Consider the following 21,836-nt stretch of genomic DNA (forward strand, 5'->3'; position numbering starts at 1 on the left):
GAAGAGTTTGATCAAGAGAGGATGCTGTACTTTGTCAAATGCTTTTAAAGCATCTATTGAGAGTATCATATGGTTCTTGTTCTTTCTTTTATTAATGTATTGTACCCCATTGATTGCTTTATGGATGTTGAACCAACCTTGCAGCCCAGGAATAAATGCCACTTGGTCGTGGTGAATAATCCTTTTAATGTACTGTTGGATCCTATTGGCTAGTATTTTGGTGAGAATTTTTGCATCTGTGTTCATCAAGGCTATTGGTCTGTAATTCTCTTTTCTCATGGGGTCTTTATTTGTTTTGGGGATTAGGTAATGCTGGCCTCAAAGAATGAATTTGGAAGTATTCTTTCCATTTCTATTTTTTGAAACAGTTTCAGAATAAGTATTAATTCTTCTTTAAATGTTTGGTAGAATTCCCCTGGGAAGCCATCTGGCCCTGGGCCCTTGTTTGTTCAGAGATTTTTGATTAATGTTTCAATTTCCTTACTGGTTATGTGTCTATTCAGGTTTTCTATTTCTTTCTGGCTCAGTTTTGGTAGTTTATACATCTCTAAGAATGCATCCATTTCTTCAGATTGCCTAACTTGCTGGTGTATCATTGCTCATAATATGTTCTTATAACTGTTTGTATTTCTCTGGTGTTGGTTGTGATCTCTCCTCTATCACTCATGATTTTATTTGGGTCCTTTCTCTTTCTTTTTCATAATTCTGGCCAGGGGGGTTATCAATTTTATTAATTATTTCAAAGAACAAGCTCCTAGTTCTGTTGGTTTGTTCTGTTCTTTTGGTTTCTATTTCATTGATTTCTGCTCTGATCTTTATGATTTCTCTTCTCCTCCTGGGTTTAGGCTTTCTTTGCTGTTATTTCTCCAGCTTCTTTATGTGTAGGGTTAGGTTTTGTGCCCGATATGTTTTTTGTTTCTTGAGAATGGCTCATATGGCTATATACTTTCCTCTCAGGACTGCCTTTGCTGTGTCCCACAGTTATTAAACAGTTATATTTTCATTTTCATTTGTTTCCATGAATTTTTAAAAATTCTTCTTTAACTTCCTGGTTGACCCATTCATTCCTTTTTTTTTTTTTTAAGATTTTATTTATTTATTTGACAGAAATCACAAGTAGGCAGAGAAACAGGCAGAGAGAGAAAGGAGGAAGCAGGCTCCCTGCCAAGCAGAGAGCCCAATGCGGGACTTGATCACAGGACCCTGAGATCATGACCTGAGTGGAAGGCAGAGGCTTACTTAACCCACTGAGCCACCCAGGCCCCTGACCCATTCATTTTTTAGTAGGATGCTCTTTAGCCTCCATGTATTTGATTTCTTTCCAACTTTCCTTTTGTGGTTGAGTTCTAGTTTCAGCGCATTGTGGTCTGAAAATATGCAGGGAGTGATCCCATTCTTTTGGTACCAATTGAGACCTGATTTGTGATCCAGGATGTGATCTATACTGGAATGTTCCACATACAGTAGAGAAGAATATGTATTCTTTTGTTTTGGGATGGAATGTTCTGAATATATCTGTGATGTCCATCTGCTCCAGGGTGTCATTTAAAGCTTTTATTTCCTTATTGATCCTTTGCTTAAATGATCTGTCCATTGCATGAGTGGGATCTTAAAATCCCTATTATTTTATTGTTATTAATGTGTTTATTTGATTTAGTTATTAATTGGTTTATATAATGGCTGCACCCATGTTAGGGGCATAAATATTTATAATTGTTAGATCTTTTTGTTGGATAGACTCTTTATTATGATATAGTGTCATTTCTCATCTCTTATTACAGTCTTTGATTTAAAATTTAATTTGTCTGGTATAAGGATTGTCACCCCAGCTTTCTTTTGATTTCCATTAGTATGATAAATGGTTTTCCACCGTGTCACTTTCAATCTGGAGGTGTCTTTGGGTCTATGGTGAGTCTCTTCCAGAGAACATATCAGTGGGTCTTGTTTTTTCATACAGTCTGGTACCCTGTGTCTTTTGATTGGGGCATTATCCCATTAACATTCAGAGTAATTATTGAAAGATGTGAATTTTGTGCTTTTGTATTACCTGTAAGGCTGTTTCTGTATGTTTTCTCATTTAGAACACTGATTATGCCAGTCTTTTCTTGCCTGCACAGTCTACTGCCAGTCTAATGATTCTAGTCTTGTAGGTTACAAACCTCTCGTCCCAAGCTGCTTTCAGGATTTTCTCTTTGTCTCTGAGATTTGTAGGTTTCACTATCATATGTCAGATTCTTGACCTATTTTTATTGATGGGGGGGGGGTTCTCTGTGCCTCCTAGACTTGAATGCCTGTTTCCTTCTCCAGATTAGGGATGTTCTCTGTTATAATCTGCTCCAATATACCTTCTGCCCCTTTCCTCTTTCCTTTTCTTTTGGGATCCCAATTATTGTAATACTGTTTTGCTCTATGGTATCAGTTATCTCTTGAATTCTCCCCTCGTGATCCAAGAGTTGTTTATCTTTCTTTTTCTCAGCTTCTTTGTTTTCCATCATTTTGTCTTCTATACCACTAATTCTCTCTCCTGCCCCATTTATCCAAGCAGTGAGAGCCTCCATTTTTTATTGCATTTCATTAATAGCTTTTGGCTTGATTAGATTTTAGTTCTTTTATTTCTCCAGAAAGGGATTTTGTAGTGTCTTCTATGCTTTTTTTTTTTTTTTTGAAACCAGCTAGTATCTTTATAATTGTTATTTTTAACTCTAATTCTGACATCTTACTTATGTCCATACTGATTAGGTCCCTGGCAGTCAGTACTGCCTCTTTCTCTGTTTTTTGAGGTGAGTTTTTTCCATCTTGCCATTCTTTCAGAAAGAGGTTGCTTTTCTATTTGTAGAGTTACAGGCATTCTTTTCTTCACCCTCTAGTTGAGTTTGCAGGTTTGAGAGCCATCTAGCTGAATTCCTGAGACCAGATGAAATTAAGGTTTCCTACTCCTCTGCCATCTTGGACTTCTCCTTGAACTGTGAACTTTTAAAAATGAATGAGTTCACATTGCTTTTATCATAAGATGTATTTTCAATGAAAAAATCTTAAAAATTTTAGGTATATTATTTTAACAGTTACCTACTATTATATATAATTTCCATGACTAAGTTTAGGATGCAGGTTATTATACTGACAGTTTAGGAAAATCTGCCTATGTTAAACTTTTATCAGAGAGTTCCTATTTTGAAGGCTGGCTCTTTTCTTTTTCTTTTTCTTTTTTAAAATATTTTATTTATTTGAGAGAAAGAGAGAGAGCGTGAGCATGAGTGGGGTGAAGGACAGAGGGAGAAGCAGACTCTCCACTGAAAAGAGAGCCCAATGCAGGATTCAGTTCTAGGTCCCCAGGATCATGACCTGAGGTGAAGGCAGACTCTTAACTGACTGAGCCACCTAGGTGTCCAGGCTAGCTCTTCTCTAACACTGACTTGGAAAGTAACTCAATGAAGATTTACCTTATTTTTATAAACAAGATTGTTTCTTGTTTTGAAGTCTTAGTAATGAAACCTTTTATAGCAAATGAGATTCAGCAAATACAGAAGTTGACAGCAATTCTAGTAGATGTTGCTAGTCAGCTGAACATAGTTCTCTTGCAGGAAGATGGTATCATGCTTCTTAAACTCCAGAGCCTTTATTAAAAACAAATGCCAATTATAAACTCCATTGTTTATAAACTGTGTTCTAGTGTCAACTGACACTATTTTAATATTATGCTTAGTCATAAAATGTAGTTGTAATTAAGATGATAAATGCTTAAACATTTAAGTATAGGTGAAACTTAAAGTATATTATTTTTGTTATGTTTTTCAGGTGAAGCTCTGAAAGTATCAGCTGAGAGATTTGCAGATGATCCATGTTATCTCCCCAAAAGGGAGGCTGTGGTTCAAGCTGCCCGTGCCTTGTTGGCTGCAGTTACCAGACTCCTTATCCTCGCAGACATGATAGATGTCATGAGTCTCTTGCAGCACGTGTCAGCTGTAAGTAAAAGATGGCTAGTTTACCTTGGCATTGTTCTCACTTCTAATTCCATTTTCTGAAACTGGTATTAATCCTAGTGCATCCCAACCTCACCTTCATTTCTTAATGTCGCCCAGCAGATAATTCAATTAGATTGTGCAACTCTTGTATAACTCAAAAGAACAAAGCCAGAAGTTATTTTGTTTATTAAAATTTTTAGATTTTTAATTTAAATTCTAGTTAACATATAGTGTTATATTATGTAACTAAATGTTAACATATAGTTTCAGGCATACAATTTAGTGAATCAGCACTTGGGGCTCATCACAAGTGAACTCCTTTTTTTGTTTTTTAAGGAAGTGCACTCCTTAATCCCTGTTACCTATTTCACCCGTCCCACTACCAACCATCTGTTCTCTTCAGTTTTTGACCTCTTCAGTTAAGACTCTGTTTCTTGTAGTCCATAGTCTTTCATGGTTCATCTCCTCCACTGGTTTCCCCTACTTCATTTTTCCTTTCCTTCTCCTATGTCCTTCATGCTATTCCTTATGTTCCACATATAAGGGAAACCATATTAATGATTGTCTTTCTCTGCTTGACTGATTTCACTTAGCTTAATCCCCTCCAGTTCCATCCATGTCAATGCAAATGGTAAGTAGTCATCCTTTCTGATGGCTGAGTAATATTCTATTGTATATATGGACCACACCTTCTTTATTCATTCATCTGTTGAAAGGCATCTCTGCTTCTTCCACACTTTGGCTATTGTGGACATTCCTGATATGAACAGTGGGGTGCATGTGACCCTGTCAGAGAAGAGGGTGGTAGGGATATGGGTTATCCCAGTGATGGGTATTAAAGAGAGCATTATTACATGGAGCACTGGGTGTTATACACAAACAATAAATCATGGAACACTACATCAAAAACTAATGATGTACTGTATGATGACTAACGTAACATAATAAAAAAAAAGATAGTTTCTTGGTTTGCGTCTCTCTTTTTCCCCATTTGCTCATTTGTGTTGTTTCTTAAATTCCACAGTTCAGTGAAATCATATGGTTTGTCTTTCTCTGACTGACTTATTTCATTTAGCACAATACTCTGTAGTTTCACCCATGTTGTTGCAAATGCCGAATTCATTCTTTTCTTAGCATATATATGTGTATATATAGATATATGTATGAATATTACTCAGCAAAGGCCTTCTGACGTGCAGAGACAGTGAGGCGGAGGCAAGGTAGACCACAGAGGGGATGGAAGAGGTGTTCAGAGCCACATCAGGCTGAGCTTTGAAGGCTGCGGTAAAGGGCTTCAGATGCAGGCATTGCTGGTTCAATTCAATTTTTGTCTGTCTCTCTTTTTTATAAAGATATTTTATTTTTGGGTGCCTGGGTGGTTCAGTGGGTTAAGCCGCTGCCTTCGGCTCAGGTCATGATCTCAGGGTCCTGGGATTGAGTCCCGCATCGGGCTCTCTGCTCGGCAGGGAGCCTGCTTCCTCCTCTCTCTCTCTGCCTGCCTCTCTGCCTACTTGTGATCTCTCTCTGTCAAGTAAATAAATAAAATCTTTTAAAAAAAAAGATATTTTATTTTTAACCAATCGCTACACCCAACGTGGGGCTCCAACTCACAACCCCAAGATCAGGAGTCGCTTCTTCTGTTGAGACAGCCAGGTGCTCTTCCCCACTGTCTCCCTGCTTCCCTTTCCATCAAGGTCTCTGTCCCCCCTTCTGAATTTCTGTCCTCCTCTGTACTTCTGGATACAGCACTCGGGCAGGCAGATAGGGCGGGAGGCTCCCAGCCATGCGTCTCCCTCTGACTGCAGCCACTACACCACCCTGCTGTGCCTGCAGGAGCAGTGTGGCTGTCTGCCTGGCAACCCGTGACATCACGCAGAGGCTGGCGCTGGGTTGGCTTGGCGCTCGCTGGAGGCCGGGCAGTTTCTAGCTCACAGAGGGTTTTGGAAGAGCCGGGATGGGGGAGACAGGAAGAAAATCGGGAGGGACTTGTATAAAAAAATTATATATATATATATATTATATATATATAATATATATATAAACATTTTATATATTATATATTTATGTAAAATTAATATATAAAATTTATATATTTATATAAAAATATATAAAGAAGTTGTGAGATTATATATATATATGATCTCACAACTTCTTTATCCATTCAATAGTCGATGGACAGATGGGCTTTTTGCATAATTTGGCTATTGTTGGTAGTGCTGCTGTAAACATTGGGGAGCATGTATCCCTTTGAATTAGTATTTTTATGTTCTTTGGGTAAATGCCTAATAGTGCAATTGCTGGATCTTAGGGTGGTTCTATTTTTAACTTTTTAAGGAATCTCCATATGATTTTCCACAGTAGGCTCAGTGGCTGCACCTACTGAGTTTGCATCACCACCAACAATGCAGCAGTGTTCCCCTTTCTCTTCATCCTTGCCAAACCTGTTGTTTCTTGAGTTGTTGATTTTAGTTATTACAATAAGTGTGAAGGGATAGCTCATTGTAGTTTTGATTTGTATTTCCCCGAGGATGAGTGATCTTGAGCATCTTTTCTTGTGTCTGTTGGCCATTTGGTTGTCTTCTTTGGAAAAATGATTATTTGTGACTTTTGCCCATTTTTAAATTGGATTGTTTGTTTTTTAGGTATGCATTTTGATTAGTTCTTTGTAGATTTTGGATATTAATTCTTTTTCTGATATGTCATTTGCAAATATCTTCTTTAATTCTATAGGTTGCCTTTTAGTTTTGTTGATTGTTTCCTTCATTGTGCAGAAGATTTACTCGATGAAGTCCTAATAGTTCATTTTTGATTTTGTACCCTTGCTCTGGAGACACGTCTCATAAGAATTTGCTATGGCCAAGGCCAAAGAACACTGTCTGTGGGTGAGATCAAAGAACACTGCCTGTGTTCTCCTCTAGGATTTTGATGGTTTTCTGTCTCACATTTAGGTCTTTTATCCATTTTGCATTTATTTTTGTATATTGGATAAGAAAGTGGTCCAGTTTCATTTTTTTGCATTTTGCTGTCAATTTTTCCCAACACCATTTGTTGAAGAGACTGTCTTTTTTCCATTGGATGTTCTTTCTTGCTTTGTTAAAGATTAGTTGACCATATAGTTTTGGTTTTTTTGTTTTGTTTTTTTTAATCCTGGTCCGTTGATCTGTGTCTCTATTTTTGTGCCAGTACCATACTGTCTTGATCATTACAGTTTTACAATATAGTTTGAAGGTGGAATTGTGATGCCTCCTGCTTTGCTGTTCTTTTTTGAGATTGCTTTGACTATTTGGGGTCTCTGGTGGTCCTATTCAAATTTTAGGATTGTTTGTCTTAAAGCCAGTGGTAGATTGAAAAATAGAAGATGGCCCACTGATAAAGAAATAAATAGGATTATATAGGTAATATAAATAATAAATATATAATTGAAAAAGAAAAACTTTAAAATTTAAGACACAAGAAAGTTTGTCCTACTTTATAAATGAATGCTATTTGCCAGCTACTCTTGATCCAAGATCAAGTGTGCATGTTTGCAGGTTGTCTGTGATATCTGTAGTAATCCATATGAAAAATGTATAAATTGATTTAATATGAGTAAAGAATATAATTTTACTTAGATACTACAAAGGCAGCAAGATATCTTGCTTGCTTTATTTTGCTAGACAAATCATTTAGAAAAGTTTTAGTAGAAAGAGAATTTTATTAGAGCCCTTTTTACTTTCTTAATTTATTTAGTTTGACCAAGTCATTAATAATGTCCAGGTAAGAAGATTGCAGACAATCCTTTGGAGTCTCTGATCTATTTCCTGCATTAGGACTTTTACTCTTCTGTCCATAAATACATCTGCATATTCATAAGGTGCCTGATGACTGTAGTATCACTTTTCCATTAAGCAAATGATGGCCTTGTCTGATTGACCTTCTTATTAAAATCATTTTCTCTAATTGCTAAGCTAAACCTTTCTTTGCATCTTTATCTTACTCTTTAATGCTTACCATAACACTAAACTAATGGAACCTTCCCTTTATAATTTCACATTCCTTTTCTTTTGTTAGTTTTATTACTGTAAAAAAACAAGCTGGCACTTTTTTGTTGTTTTAGATAAGGAGAGAGTATAGGAAAGAGTATAGGAAAAAGTTTTTTAGGAAAGAGTATAGTTTTTATCTTCAGAAGCTGTATACTAGTGGATTTGTAGGTGAGATAATTAAGTAGTGTTTCTTGTTTCTTGGTTCTTGTTAGATACTGGAAATAGTACTGTAGACAAATCCCTAAACATTTATGACATTCATTTTTTTTTCATATGTGAATACAGATGCTAAGAAATGTTGTAATCAAGAAGTAAGGTATGAAAGATTAAGTGCCAGGTAATTCGTAGTTCTAATGACCCCAGTTTTCCGGCATTTTAGACTCTAGATTTGTTGAGATAGAGCAGAATGAAAGGTAAGAATTGCTATCCTCATAATTGATTAAGAAGTAATGGTGTGTATATTCAAGACCACAAATACCTCTATTACCAATTTTAGTTGAGTACCACTAATTGCTAGGCATAGTGCTGGGTAGTTCACACACATTATGTCTTTCAAATGAAGCAGGGAATAACTGAAGATCAAAACAAAACAAAGTACTATTTTTTGCAATAAAATTATAGTTAATATTTACTGAGTTTTTATAATTTGCTAATAAGCATGATGCAGGATTATCTTCTTAATTCAGTCTTCAACAACAGTCATATGATTATGATTTTTATTTTAAAGTTTAAAAAAACCAGGCATATTTATTTAAGAAATTTGCTCAAGGTGATAGAAAAAAAAAAACCTTTTTGGAATATAGTACTCCATGGGTTAGGACAACCTTAATTATAAATACCTTTCACAAGCGTATAGACAAGTTCATGGGCTTATAATAGATTATTAAAGGAATTCAGATATGTCAGGAGGAGGGGGAGTTCTTAACTCTAACTACTCTCTCCTATATTTGTTGGTATCAGAGACTGAGTTTAGGGTACATCATTTAAGATACTTATCAGTGTGTTTAGTACAACAATGTTACCTCATCTAAGAAAAAGGGGAGACCTTTTGTGGTGAATTGTAATAGTGTTTCATTATTTCTTTGTTATGAAAAATTTATATACATATGTATTTACTTATTATTAAAGATTTCATTTATTTATTGGACAGACAGAGATCACAAGCAGGCAGAGAGGCAGGCATAGAGAAAGAAGGGAAGCAGATTCCCTGCTGAGCAGAGAGCCCGATATGGAGTTCGATCTCAGCACCCTAGGACCATGACCCAAGCCGAAGGCAGAGACTTTAACCCACTGAGCCACCCAGTCACCCCTATTTATTTATTTTTAAGATTTTATTTATTTATTTTTTAGAGAGAGGGGGAGCACAAGCAGGGGGAGTGGCAGGCAGTGGGAGAGCACACTCCCCACTGAGCAAGGAGACCAATGCATGACTCAATCTCAGGACCCTGGGATCATGACCCGAGCCAAAGGCAGATGCCCAACCTACTGAGCCACTTAGACATCCCACAAAATTAATATTTAAATTGCATAATTAACTGAATTCTTTTGACAAAAGTGGACAAATGGAATTTTTTGAATGTCATCAAGTTTAGAATTATTTGGCATAACATTCCCTCCACCCCAAAGTATTCTACAGACCCTGTCTTATAAATATGCAACATGGAAGAAAAGATTTTTTTTATGGTCAGTGCTGCATATAGAAATTCTCTTTGAATATTTTTGATGCACATAAGCACATAAAAGTTGGTGAGAAATATTGAAGTGAAGAAATGTATTTAATTTGCATAACTCAGAGTTTCTCCAATTTTTTAACCTTAGGACCCTTATAATATGTTAATCCTGGAACTTTCTCAGACCATACTTTGGGAAATAGTGGTTTAAAATATTTCTTTTTTCTTCTTTTTAAAAATAACTCCACACTCAATATGGAGCCCAAAATAGGACTTGAACCCAGGACCCTGAGATCAAGACCTGAGTTGAGACCATGAGTTGAATGCTTAGCTGACTAAGCCACTCAGGAGCCCCGTAGAATATTTCTGTATTTCTTTTTTTTTTTTCTTTCAAGATTCTATTTATTTATTTGACAGAGAGATCACAAGTAGGCAGAGAGGCAGGCAGAGAGAGAGGGAAGCAGGCTCTCCGCTGAGCAGAGAGCCCGACGTGGGGCTCGATCCCAGAACCCCGGGATCATGACCCGAGCCGAAGGCAGAGGCCCTAACCCACTGAGCCACCCAGGCGCCCCTATTTCTGTATTTCTAATAATATTTATTAATATATTAAATTTCTTCTTGGATTAAAAAATTTTGGAGGAGAAATGTCAGGGTCCTTACAGTCTAATATCTTATTGACGTAGATTAGACTCTTTCCTACAATACAGTGTGCAATACACAACTGTCTAACAGTAATAGCAGTCTCAATTCTGTGAGACAGTGAACCTGACTTTGGACAGTTCTAATTGTTAGAACTGTCTAATTTCTAATTAGAACTGTTCTAATTTCCTCAAACTGAGCTTAAAGCTGCCTTCTTGCTGTTTCCATTCATTGTTCCTAGTTTTGCTTTCTTGAGGAACACAGAACCAAGGTAATAGGAAAAGGCAATTTTCATTTTTTTCTTTTCTTATTAACATATAATGTTATTTGCCTTGGGGTACCATCTCTTCTTTATCCATTCATCTGTTGATGGACATCTAAGCTCTTTCCATAGCTTGGCTATTTTGGAGATTGCGTCTATAGACATTCGGGTGCATGTGCCCCTTCGGATCCCATGCTGCCAATCTAATATTTCTACCATTTTATGTTACAGACCTCTTGTCCTGCTTTCAGGCTTTTCTTTTTGTCAGAGACTTGTAAGTTTTACTATTAGATGACATGGTGTGGACCCTTTTTATTGATTTTGAGGGGGGGTTCTCTGTGCCTCCTAGATTCTTAAGCTTCTTCCCTTTGCCAAATTAGGGAAATTCTCTGCTATTATCTGCTCCAGTATACCATCTGCCTCTCTCTCTCTTTCTTCTTCTGGGATCCCAATTATTTTAATACTGTTTCGTCTTATGGTATCACTTATCTCGATTCTCCCCTCATGTTAAAGTAGTTGTTTGGCTCTCTTTTGCTCAGCGTTTTTATTCTCCACCATTTGGTCCTCTATATCACTAGTTTTCTCTTCTGCCTCATTTATCCTAGCAGTAAGAGCCTCCATTTTTTATTGTACCTCATTAATAGCTTTTTTTATTTCAACTTGGTTAGATTTTAATTCTTTTATTTCTCTGGAAAGGGATTTTATTTTTCCCAAAAGGGATTCTCTAAAATCTTCCATGCTTTTCTCAAGCCCTGCTAGTACCTTGATAATCAACATTCTGAACTCTGTTTCTGACATATTACTAATGTCCATATTGATTAGGTCCCTAGCTGTTCTTTTTGTGTGTGTTTTCTCTGTCTTGTCATTTTATCCAGATAAGAATAGGTGATTGAGAAGATGAAATACTAAAAGTGTAACAATGACCCCAGAAAAATATACACTAACCAAATCAGAAGAGGCCTAAAACCAGGGGGAGAAGAATGGGGGAAAAAAAAGAAAAGAAATAAAATGTGTGTGTGTGTGTATGTGAGAGAGAGAGAGAGAGAGAGAGAGAGACTGATGAATAGAACAGAGCCACATACTTGATTTTGTGTGTGTTTTGGTCTGTTAGGAGAAACTACCTCCCAAAATTTTAAAGAAAGAAAAACTTATGTATATACAACAATAAGGGTAAACATGATGAAGGGATGGAATATGACTGTAAAGATAAAAATTTTAAAAGTTTCTAAAAAAGGAATTGATAATATAAGAAGTTGGTTGAAAAAAGAAAAAAAAAACGAGGAACGAATGTGATCAGGCTGGAGACTAGAACAAACCCATGTGCTAGATTTAGGGTATATTTTGATCTGTTAGAAGAAATTGTATCGCAAAATTTTAAAGAAAAAAAAATCTATATGTATACAAAAAATAAGTTTAAATACAATGAAGGGAGAAAAATAACAATAAAAATTTAAAAAGATTTTTAAAAGGGTATTGATAAGAAAAAATAGTTAAATATGTTAAAATAGGAAAGAGGAAAAATTAAAAAATATAATAAGAAACAATAAAAAAATTTAACTTCAAAAGATTAAAGGATCATGGGAAAAAAGTCATGAATTCTATATGTTGCTTTCCCCTAGCTCTGGAGTTCCACAGTTCTCATTGATTGGTGAACTTCGTCTTGGCCAGATGTTTTTGCTGATCTTCTGGGGGCAGGGCCTGTTGTAGTGAATCTCAGATGTCCTTGCCTGAGGCAGAATTGCATCACCCTTGCCAGGGGCCAGGCTAAGTAATCTGCTTGGGTTCACTTTTGCTAGCTTTTGTTCCCTGAAGGCTTTCCTTTCAGCTTTGGAGGATGGGAATGAAAATGGCGGCCTCCCAATATCCAGCCCGGAGAAGCAGAGAGCTCAGAGCCCCACTCCTCAGTGCGCTCTCAGAGAAAAGCAGTCAATCACTCCCATGTCCCTGTTCTCTGTCTCACCTGGCCCGTGATGGAGCATTTTTGTCTGGTGCATGGCCCTGTTTGGAGTTTCCAAACCCAGCAGATTCCTGCAGTTTGTTCCTGTGCTGTCCTCCTGGAGGAGGAAGGAGGGGCTTTCTCTGGATCTTCTACTTGTGTGGTCCCTGCCTGAAGAGTAGTGACCGGACTGTGCCTCAAATCACTGTTTAAGGTAACCCTGAGCTGAGAGCCCACTCCTTGGCTCCGTGTCTGCAACTGGTTTCCCGTTCTGATACCTGGCAGCTGTGCCACACTCAGACACCCCCGGACTTCTTGTTGCCTCATTGGTCCTGAGACAATAGTGTCCCTGTGAGGATCCCACCCCATTGCTTAGCCTTTGGAGTGACATCCCTCAGTGTAGCAGACTCCTAAAAGTTCTGATTTTGTGCTCCACTGCTCTCCTTGCCAGGAACTGGCCCCTCCCCCCCACAGTCTATATTCCTCTTGTTTCGGATTCACTTCTCCACATGTCCTACCTTCTGGAAAGAGGTCGATTTTCTGTTCCTAGAATTGCTGCTCTTCTTATCTTCTATCTCCTGTTGAATTTGTAGGTGACCAGAATGGTTTGATAACTGTCTAGCTGAACTCCTGGGACCGGATGGTATTTCAATCTCCTACTCCTCTTCTATCATGCTCCTTCCAAACATTAACATTGAGTAAAGTTGTTGAAATGAGCCTCAGACTTGCTTTATTAGGCTACTGTATAAACCGTGTTTATTTCATCATTAAGCACTTTCTTAAAAGCTTTGCTGAAATCAAGATGTATTATCTGTGGCATTATAGATTTACTAGTCTAGTAACCGCAGCTATAAAGGAAACGAGGTTGGCTTGGCATGACTTACTTTTAATAACCCCATAAGAGTTCCAAGTGGCAATTGCTCGCGTTCTTTCATTCCTTTTCTTTCTTTTTATATTTTTTTAACATTCATTTTTAAATTACTCACAATCCACTTACTTTTGGTTGTAAATCACTTGTCTGCTGGGATCTCCTTGCCCTTAAGATCCAGATATAATTGGCTTGAACCCTAATTCTATGTCCTATCAACTATAATATTCTCCCCCAAGATTTCTATGGGGTTTATATTCTCAGGATCATCTCTGGTTCCAAGATTTTGCTCCCACTGAATTGTTTTAGTTTATGAATGGTCTTTCTATCCCTATTTTATAGTATGCTAATTGGAAATTGACCTTCCCCCTCTTTTTTGATTTTTGATTTTGACAGACACAGACACACACACAAAGAGTCCATTACTCCCAGACAAGGCATATTTATGTATATTGCAAACCTTAAAGAAATTTGGGGAAGTAGAAGGGAGGGGGTTCTGTACTGTAACACTATATGCTGAGTGGCTCTAATCTGTATATTAGAAATCTTCAAAGTTCTTTAACAACTTCATCTTATTATTTTACCACATCCTTTTCCCCTACCTACTCTCCTTGTTCTCCCTCACATCCTTAAATTCCTGTTCACTTGAATGTAATAAATTTCTGTCTGCTGATTTGTGCCCTCATATATCACTTTCTTTCCTTTTTTAAAGATTATTTATTAATTTATAAGAGAGAGAGAGAGAGAGAGAGAGCGAGAGAGCTTGAATGTAAGTGGGGTGAGAAGCAGACTCCCCGCTGAGCAGGGAGTCCAGTGCAGGGCTTGATTCCAGGACTCCAGGATCATGACCTAAGCTGAAGGTAGACCCTTAGATGACTGAGCCACCCAGGGACTCCTCTCATATATTACTTTATATCTTAATTACTCCTTAAGGTATTTTCCTCAGTATATAGATATTTCCCTAAGAAGAATTCTGTAGTCACCTATGTCTCTTCTCTTTCACATACATATACTATATAATTATTTACTATAGATTTTTTTAGGGGGAGAGCATCAGCTTTACAGGTACAGATTTCTTCTTCTGGACACACTCTTCTTTCAAAAGCAGTAGGCCACATTTTTATTTCTTGCCTTTGTTTGGAATAGAACAGAAAAAGGCCTGCCTCTTCTCCTTTCTTCCAGTTATATCTTACTACTTCATGCAATCTTCTGCTCATTTCGGGCTTCCACACCACTCCCCAACACAATTCCGTGCTACATTTTTCAATTTATTTTTATTCCATAGTACCAAGGAATTTCTATGCTATCACAGTGTCTTCTTTTGTGGCCTTACTCTTTTCTTCCTTACAATGGGTTTTTCCTAAATTACAGGATTTTTTATACCTATTAGGGTATATTTCCCCTTAAATGTCAGGTCAATGAGATATGACTCAATTCTTGATTGTCTGTAGCTATACATTTCTTGACTTCCTTATATTTTCTTATCTTTATTTAATTATCTTCTTTCCACTGAGACTGCCCGCAGAAATGTCATTACGATCATTATGATCAAGCATTCATGAGAACATAGACTGAGATCTCCAACCAGTGCAAACATGGTCCCCTGAGTAAATCTTGATGGAATTCCCTGTGTCAACCAACATAGAGTTGATATATAATTAAATACATCAAAGACTCCTGATTTGACAGTTTTAAAGTCATCTAGTTCCTTAAGAAAATACGTTTTCTTCTCTGTGTAATAGGTCTAAATCAAAGGTAACAGAAGATAGAAAAAAGAATGATGATTTTTCAATACTAAATTAATTATAGAAACTTGGAAAGGCAATTTGGCTTTATTACCATGGTTGCTCATAATTTTCCATAGGAATTTAAAAATTTCTTTTTTGGTACTGCTTACCTTTTTTTGAACTTTACTATTTATACTTCTCAAAATACCACACCTTATTTTACTGACATTTTGACTTTATAAGGGTTAATTTTATTTGAGTTGAAATTGGCTGGGATGTCTCTTACTTTCAATATGGGTCAAGACAATGTAGAGAAAAAAACATTGCTTTTGGCTGAAGAGGGACCTTGCTTGAATACTGGCTTTGTTGATTAGCTGGGTGAATTTGGGAAAGTTAAAATCTGTGGCCTTGGTTTCTTCTTCTGAGCTTTAAGGATAATAATACTCTGAATACTTTGAAAGGATCTTGTAAAGATTAAATGATATAATATGTAAATTATATGGTAAGAACTGGTGTTCTCTTTCATTTTCTTTCCTTTTCCTGTCCTACCTTTTGCCACCATGGTACCTTGCTCTTTTGACTCTTGTAGTACAATAGTGCCCTTATTCCTAAAAAATGAAGGGAAATAAATTTGAGTTCTGAACTAAGTTTTCCAAATTCTTCCATTTGTCATACTTGGGTTTTACTTATTTTTTAAATGGAAAGGTGGGTACCTTTGGATTAGGGGGTAGACCATTGTCATTATAAGAAATGGGTCTGGTATTTAATAACTACTTATGTGAACTACATCTTTAATATTTTCTACATAGATATATAGAGCATCTCTCTAGTGAACAAATTATTCTGAACATGAAGAATATTCATAATGTTGACAGAAAAATCACACATTACCATATTGGTAGCCCAGGTTTTCTGAAACCACCTTCTATTATTATTTTGCCAGCAAAGTCTTTCTAAAACTACTTCTTATTAAAAATATCAAGCTTATAAGACAGAAATTACTGTATTATTAAGAGTTATTAGAAGCCAAGTATATTCTGTAGAAGATCCTAGGCATAATATATACAGAGATATTAAGGTTTAAAGAAAAACCCGGTTTCTAGACTGGTATTGAAGATAGAATGGGAGGAAGTAGAAAATGGAGACAAATAAAGTGGATATTATTGGATTTATGCTGAATTTCAGATGAAAACTTTAAGGACAAAGGAAATTTGAGTGATATAAAAATTTAACTTCAAAAAGAACCAGCATCATTCCAGGTAGCTCCAATTTGATTAATTAATCCATTCAGCAAATGTTTGGTTTTTGTGCCGATCACTACTGTGTGCTAGGGATTCAAATTTGGAAAAATAATACCACAGTCCTTTCCTCCTGGAACTTAGGACATAAATTAATGTAAGTTACATGATAAAAGTTGGTGTAAGATGTTATGAAAGCATGATGGCTGTTTTATCAAGAGAAAGTGTTTTGAGTGAGGAATGCATGGTCAGGTTTGGAGAGTTAACTAGACAAAGAAAGTGGTAGATGTAAACACAATGAAGGTATGGAGTATGACTAAAGATAAAAATTTAAAAAGGTTTTAAAAAAGGAACTGATAAGATAAGAAATTGGTTGAAAAAAGAAAGAAAAAATTAAATTAAAAAAAAAAAAGAATGTGATCAGGCTGGAGACTAGAACAAAGCCATATGCTAGTCTTAGGGTATATTTTGGTCTGTTAGAAGAAACTGTATCTCAAAATTTTAAAGAAAGGAAAACTTATGTGCATACAAAAAATAAGGTTAAATACAATGAAGGATTGCATAAGACTGATAAATCAAATGCTTGTGCCCCTGAGAAAAATAATACATTATGTGCTAATAAAAAAAAAAAAAAAAATTCTTCAGAAAACATTGTTCTTAATTTTTGCCACCTGGCTGTATATAAAATGGTAGCTCATTCTGGTCTCAATCTCCTGATTATTAATAAAGTTAAACATTTTTCATTAAAAAAAAAGAAAGTGGTGGAGGAAGAAAGCATTTTAACTCCAGGAACAGTACATGCTCAAAGACCTGTAACTCTTCTAAGGCCTGAGATGAAGAATCACTGTCGTATACCTCAAATGGATGTAATATTGTGTGCCACCTATACTCAGAGTGAGAGAGGGAGGGAGATGAAAAGACAAGTCACAGACTGGGGGACTATATAGGCAAACCACTTATATAATGAATGGCCTATACCCAGAACTTATTAAGAATTTTCAAAACTCAATAAAAAACAAAATGTTTAAAAATGAAAAAGATTTGGAGATTGAGAGGTAGGTATAGACCTACTTGTGGAAGTCCTGTGTGCTAACTTAAAAAGTTAAACTATAGTCTGAAAGCTAAGGGGGAACCATTAAAGAACATTAAGCATAAATATGATATAAACAGATTCGCATGTTGGGACCAGTACACTGGCAGCAGTGAACAAAGTGGCCAGAGCGGAAGCAGAGGGGCTAGTTATTAGGCTGACACTGACATCTGGTTGTGAAATGGTGGGGTGGGATAGAGAATGAATGAGAGAGAGATGAAGGAAGAAAAGTCTGCAGTTTGAAAAGTGATTGGAATCTGTTCAAATCAAAAGGGAAGCATCAAGTGGTCTTTCAGGAATCTGGTTGGGCACCGAGGATGTTGGCTTTCAGTTTTATATAGAGGAGAAGCAGTTGATGAGTTTCAGTCATATTGGACTTGAGGCACATATAAGATAAGATACTAAAAGATATGTTTAGAGCTCATGAGAGCAAATAAGACAAAAAATAGATTTGGAAAGAATCAAGAAAGAAGTGTTAGGATTTAACTTGCATTTTCCTAATGATTAGTGATATTAGGCATCCCTTCCTGTGTCTGTTGTATATATCTTCTTTGGAAAAATATCTGTTCAGGTTCTCTGCGCATTTAAATGAGATTACTTGTTTTTTTGGGGTTGAGTTGTTTTATAAGTTCTTTACGTATTTTGGATATTAACTCCTTTTCAGATATATCATTTGCAAATACCTTGTCCAATTCAATAAGCTGCCTTTTTTGTTTTGTTGATTTTTTTTCACTATGCAAAAGCTTTTTATTTTGGTGTAGTCCCAGTAGTTTAATATTTTAAACTACTTTTGTTTAAAAGTAAAAACTGTTTTTGTTTCCCTTGCTTGAGGAGCCATATCTAGAAAAATGCTTCTAGGGCAGATGTCAAACAAAACCACAATAAAATATCACCTTTCACATTTCAGAATAGCTAAAATCAGAACCATAGCAAATAACAAGTGTTGGTGAAGGTGTCGAGAAAATGAACCCTCATGCACTGTTACTGGAAATGAAAATTGTTATAGCCATTGTAGAGGAAAAGTATGGAGGCTCCTCAAAAAATTAAAAATAGAAATACTATATGATCCAGTAATTCCACCACTGGGTATTCACGCAAAAAAAAAAAAAAAAAAAAAAAAAAAAAAAAAACCACCAAAAGTACTAATTAAAAAAGATATATGCACCCCTTTGTTCATTGCAGCACTATTTATAATAACCAATATATGAAAGCAACTCAAGTGTCCACTGAAAGATGAATGGATAAAGAAGATGTATGTGTATGTATGTGTGTACACACACACACGAGAGAATATTAGTCAGGCATAAAAGATAATGAAATCTTTACATTTTCAATAATATGAATGGAGTTAGAGGGTATAATGCTAAGTGAAGTAAGTCAGTTAGAGACAAATACTATATTATTTGACTCATATGCAGGATTTGAGAAACAAAACAAATGGACAAACAAGAGACAAACAAAAAAATCAGACTCTTAAATATAGAGAACAAACTGTTCATTGCCAGAAGGGAGTAGGGTGGGGGTATGGGTGAAATAGGTGAAGGAGATTAAGAGTATATTTATCTTGATGAGCACTGAGAAATATATAGAATTACTGAATCATTGTATATCTGAAACTAATATAATGCTGTATATTAATTATACGTCAGAAAAAAAGAAATAAGCATTAGAGGAATCAATAGGTTTGTATGATATCTCTTGGGGAAGGTTTATAGTGTCAACTCAAACCTTTGGTCTCAAATCTTTGGGACCTTGTGATTCAGTTGAAAGCTCAACCGAATGAAGAATCCATAAATTTTTATTCCGTTCTTGCTTCAGTAGGAAGATTTGGGACATCTCACTGGAGTCTCTGCCCCTGGCATAGCACCACAATCAGTAAGAGACCTTAGCTCCAGGTTCTCCAAGTCGAGGGAAGGGGTTGGTTCATGGTTCAGCACTCCAACTTTTCTTAGGGAAATCCTCTGAGGACTGGTTTCCATCTTGCTAGTCTTGGAGCTCTGCTGGGTCTAGCATAATCTAGAAGAGATTGGTAGACACCACAGCCCATTCTATACTTCTTTGGCTTAGCACACAGCAGGCAGACAAGAACCATAGCAGCTTGCTTCTCTCTCGGGAAGGAGAAAGTTGGTAGAGATCAGGCTGATTGTTGGGGGTCTTCTATATGAGGCCAGTCCACAAAGACTAGGAAACGTGCCTAATTTTTGTAATATGTAGGCATCAACACAGAGAATCAAGCAAAGTGAAGAATCAGGCATTGTTGTTCTAAACAAAGGATTAAGGTGAATATCTAGAAATTGATCCTAATGAAATAGAGTTATATGATTTACCTGATAGAGAGTTCAAAATTAGCAGTCATAAAAATGGTCAAGAAACAATCTCAAGAAAAATGGTCAAGAAAACAATGCATGAACAAAGTCAGGATTTCAGTAGAGATAGAAAATATTAAAAAGTACCAAACAGAAATCATGGAGCTAAAGAACACAATGACTAACTTGAAAATTTCACTAGAGAATTTTAATAGCAGATGATATAAGGTCGGAAAAAAGGATCAGGAAAAAAAAAAGGGATCAATAAACTTGAAGACCAGTCATTGAAAATAATTCAGTCAGAGGAGCAAAAGAAACAGAAATGAACAAGACAGTTTAAAGGATTTATGGATACCATTAAACAGAATAGTGTATGCATTTATAGGATTCCCAGAGGGAGAAGATATAAAAAGGACTAGAATGTTTATTCAAAGAAAACATGACCGAAAATACCCCAAATAGGTGGAAACACCCCAAAAAAGAACCCAAAGAAATCTACATCAAGACATATTGGAAGTCAAAGGCAAAAAGAAGTCTTGTTGAAAAACAAAGGGAGGGGCGCCTGGGTGGCTCAGTAGGTTAAGCCTCTGCCTTTGGCTCAGGTCATGATCTCAGGATCCTGGGATTGAATCCCAGACTCTCTGGTTGATTGCATCAGGCTCTCTGCTCAGCAGGGAGCCTGCTTCCTCCTCCTCTCTCTCTCTCTGCCTACTTGTGATCTCTTTCTGTCAAATAAATAAATAAAATCTAAAAAAAAAAAAAAAAAAAAAAAAAAGAAAAAGGGACTTCTTATAAGATCATTAGTGGATTTTTCAGCAGAAATCATGTAGGCCAGAAAGGAATGAGATGATGTATTCAAAGTGCTGAAAGAAAAAAAAAATGCTACCAACCAGGAATAGTGTACCATCGTGTTCATTGCAACATTTATTTATAATAGCCAAGATACAGAAACAACCTAAATGTCCATCAACCAATGAATGGACAAAGAAAGTTTGGTCTAAGTATAAAACTGGATATTATTCAGCATAGAAAAGAAGGAAATTTTGTCCTTTGTGACAACATGGATGGACCTCAAGGACATTATGGTAAGTAAAGTAAGTCAAAGAAAAATAAATACCATCTAATCTCACTTTATCTATCACAATCTGTAATTATCACAATCCAAAAAACCCCCCAAAAACAACAGAAACAAAAACAGAAATAAAAACAGAAAAAAACAAAAAGAAAAACTAAACTCATAGATACAGAGAACAGACTGGTGGTTGCCAGAGGCAGGGGTAGGGGTGGGAGAAATGGGTGGAGGGAATCAAAAGGTACAGACTTCCAGTTACAAAATAAGTCATGGAGATATAATGTATAACATATTGTCTATAGTTAATAATATGCATTGCATATTTGAAAGTTGCTAAGAGAGTAGATCTTCAAAGCTCTCATCACAAGAATAAAATTCTGTGACTCTGTAAGGTGATAGATGTTAATAGCTTATTGTGGTGATCATTTCAGTAAATGTACAAGTATTGTATCATTATGTTATACACTTGAACCTAATACACTGTTATATATCAATTATACCTCAGTTAAAAATTGACAAATCCATGGGGTGCTGACTGGCTCAGTCAGTAGAACATGTGACTTGATATCAGGGTGAGTTCAAGTCCTATGTTGGGTATAGTAATCACTTAAAAATAAAATCTTTAAAAATAATTGACCAATCCTTAGCTGGACTCAGAATAAAAGAGAGAAGATTCAAATAAATAAAATCAGAAATGAAAGGGGGGACATTACAACGATGCCATAAAGATAAAAGGGATCATAAGAGATTATTATGAATAATTATAAACCAACAAATTAGATAACCCAGAAGAAATATATAAATTCCTAGAAACATACACTAAATCATGAAACAGGAAGTCTAAACAGACTAATAACTAGTATGGAGATTGAATCATTATCAAAAATATTCTAAGAATTAGAAGCTCAGGACCGGATGGCTTCACTGTCAAACTCCACAAAACATTTAAAGAATTGATGACGGTCCTTTTCAAACTGTTCCAAAATACCGAGGAGTAAGGAACACTTCCAAACCCATTTTGTGGGGCCAGTAGAACTCTGATAC

At 36.1% G+C, this 21,836-nt stretch overlaps 1 protein-coding gene across 3 annotated transcripts in view; it reads left to right on the plus strand.

Moving 5' to 3' along the window:
- CTNNA3 (catenin alpha 3) overlaps positions 1–21,836 on the plus strand; it is a 1,821,555-nt gene that overhangs the window by 152,676 nt on the left and 1,647,043 nt on the right. For all 3 annotated transcript variants that reach the window (XM_045069885.1, XM_045069887.1, XM_045069886.1), the window contains exon 4: positions 3,796–3,962. In XM_045069885.1, coding sequence (XP_044925820.1) covers positions 3,796–3,962 — 167 coding nt within the window. The remainder of the gene's footprint in view (positions 1–3,795; positions 3,963–21,836) is intronic.

This window comes from Mustela putorius, unplaced genomic scaffold, assembly GCF_011764305.1.
Source record: "Mustela putorius furo isolate JIRA1106 unplaced genomic scaffold, ASM1176430v1.1 tig00003949_pilon_pilon_pilon, whole genome shotgun sequence".
NCBI classification, from domain to species: Eukaryota; Metazoa; Chordata; class Mammalia; order Carnivora; family Mustelidae; genus Mustela; species Mustela putorius.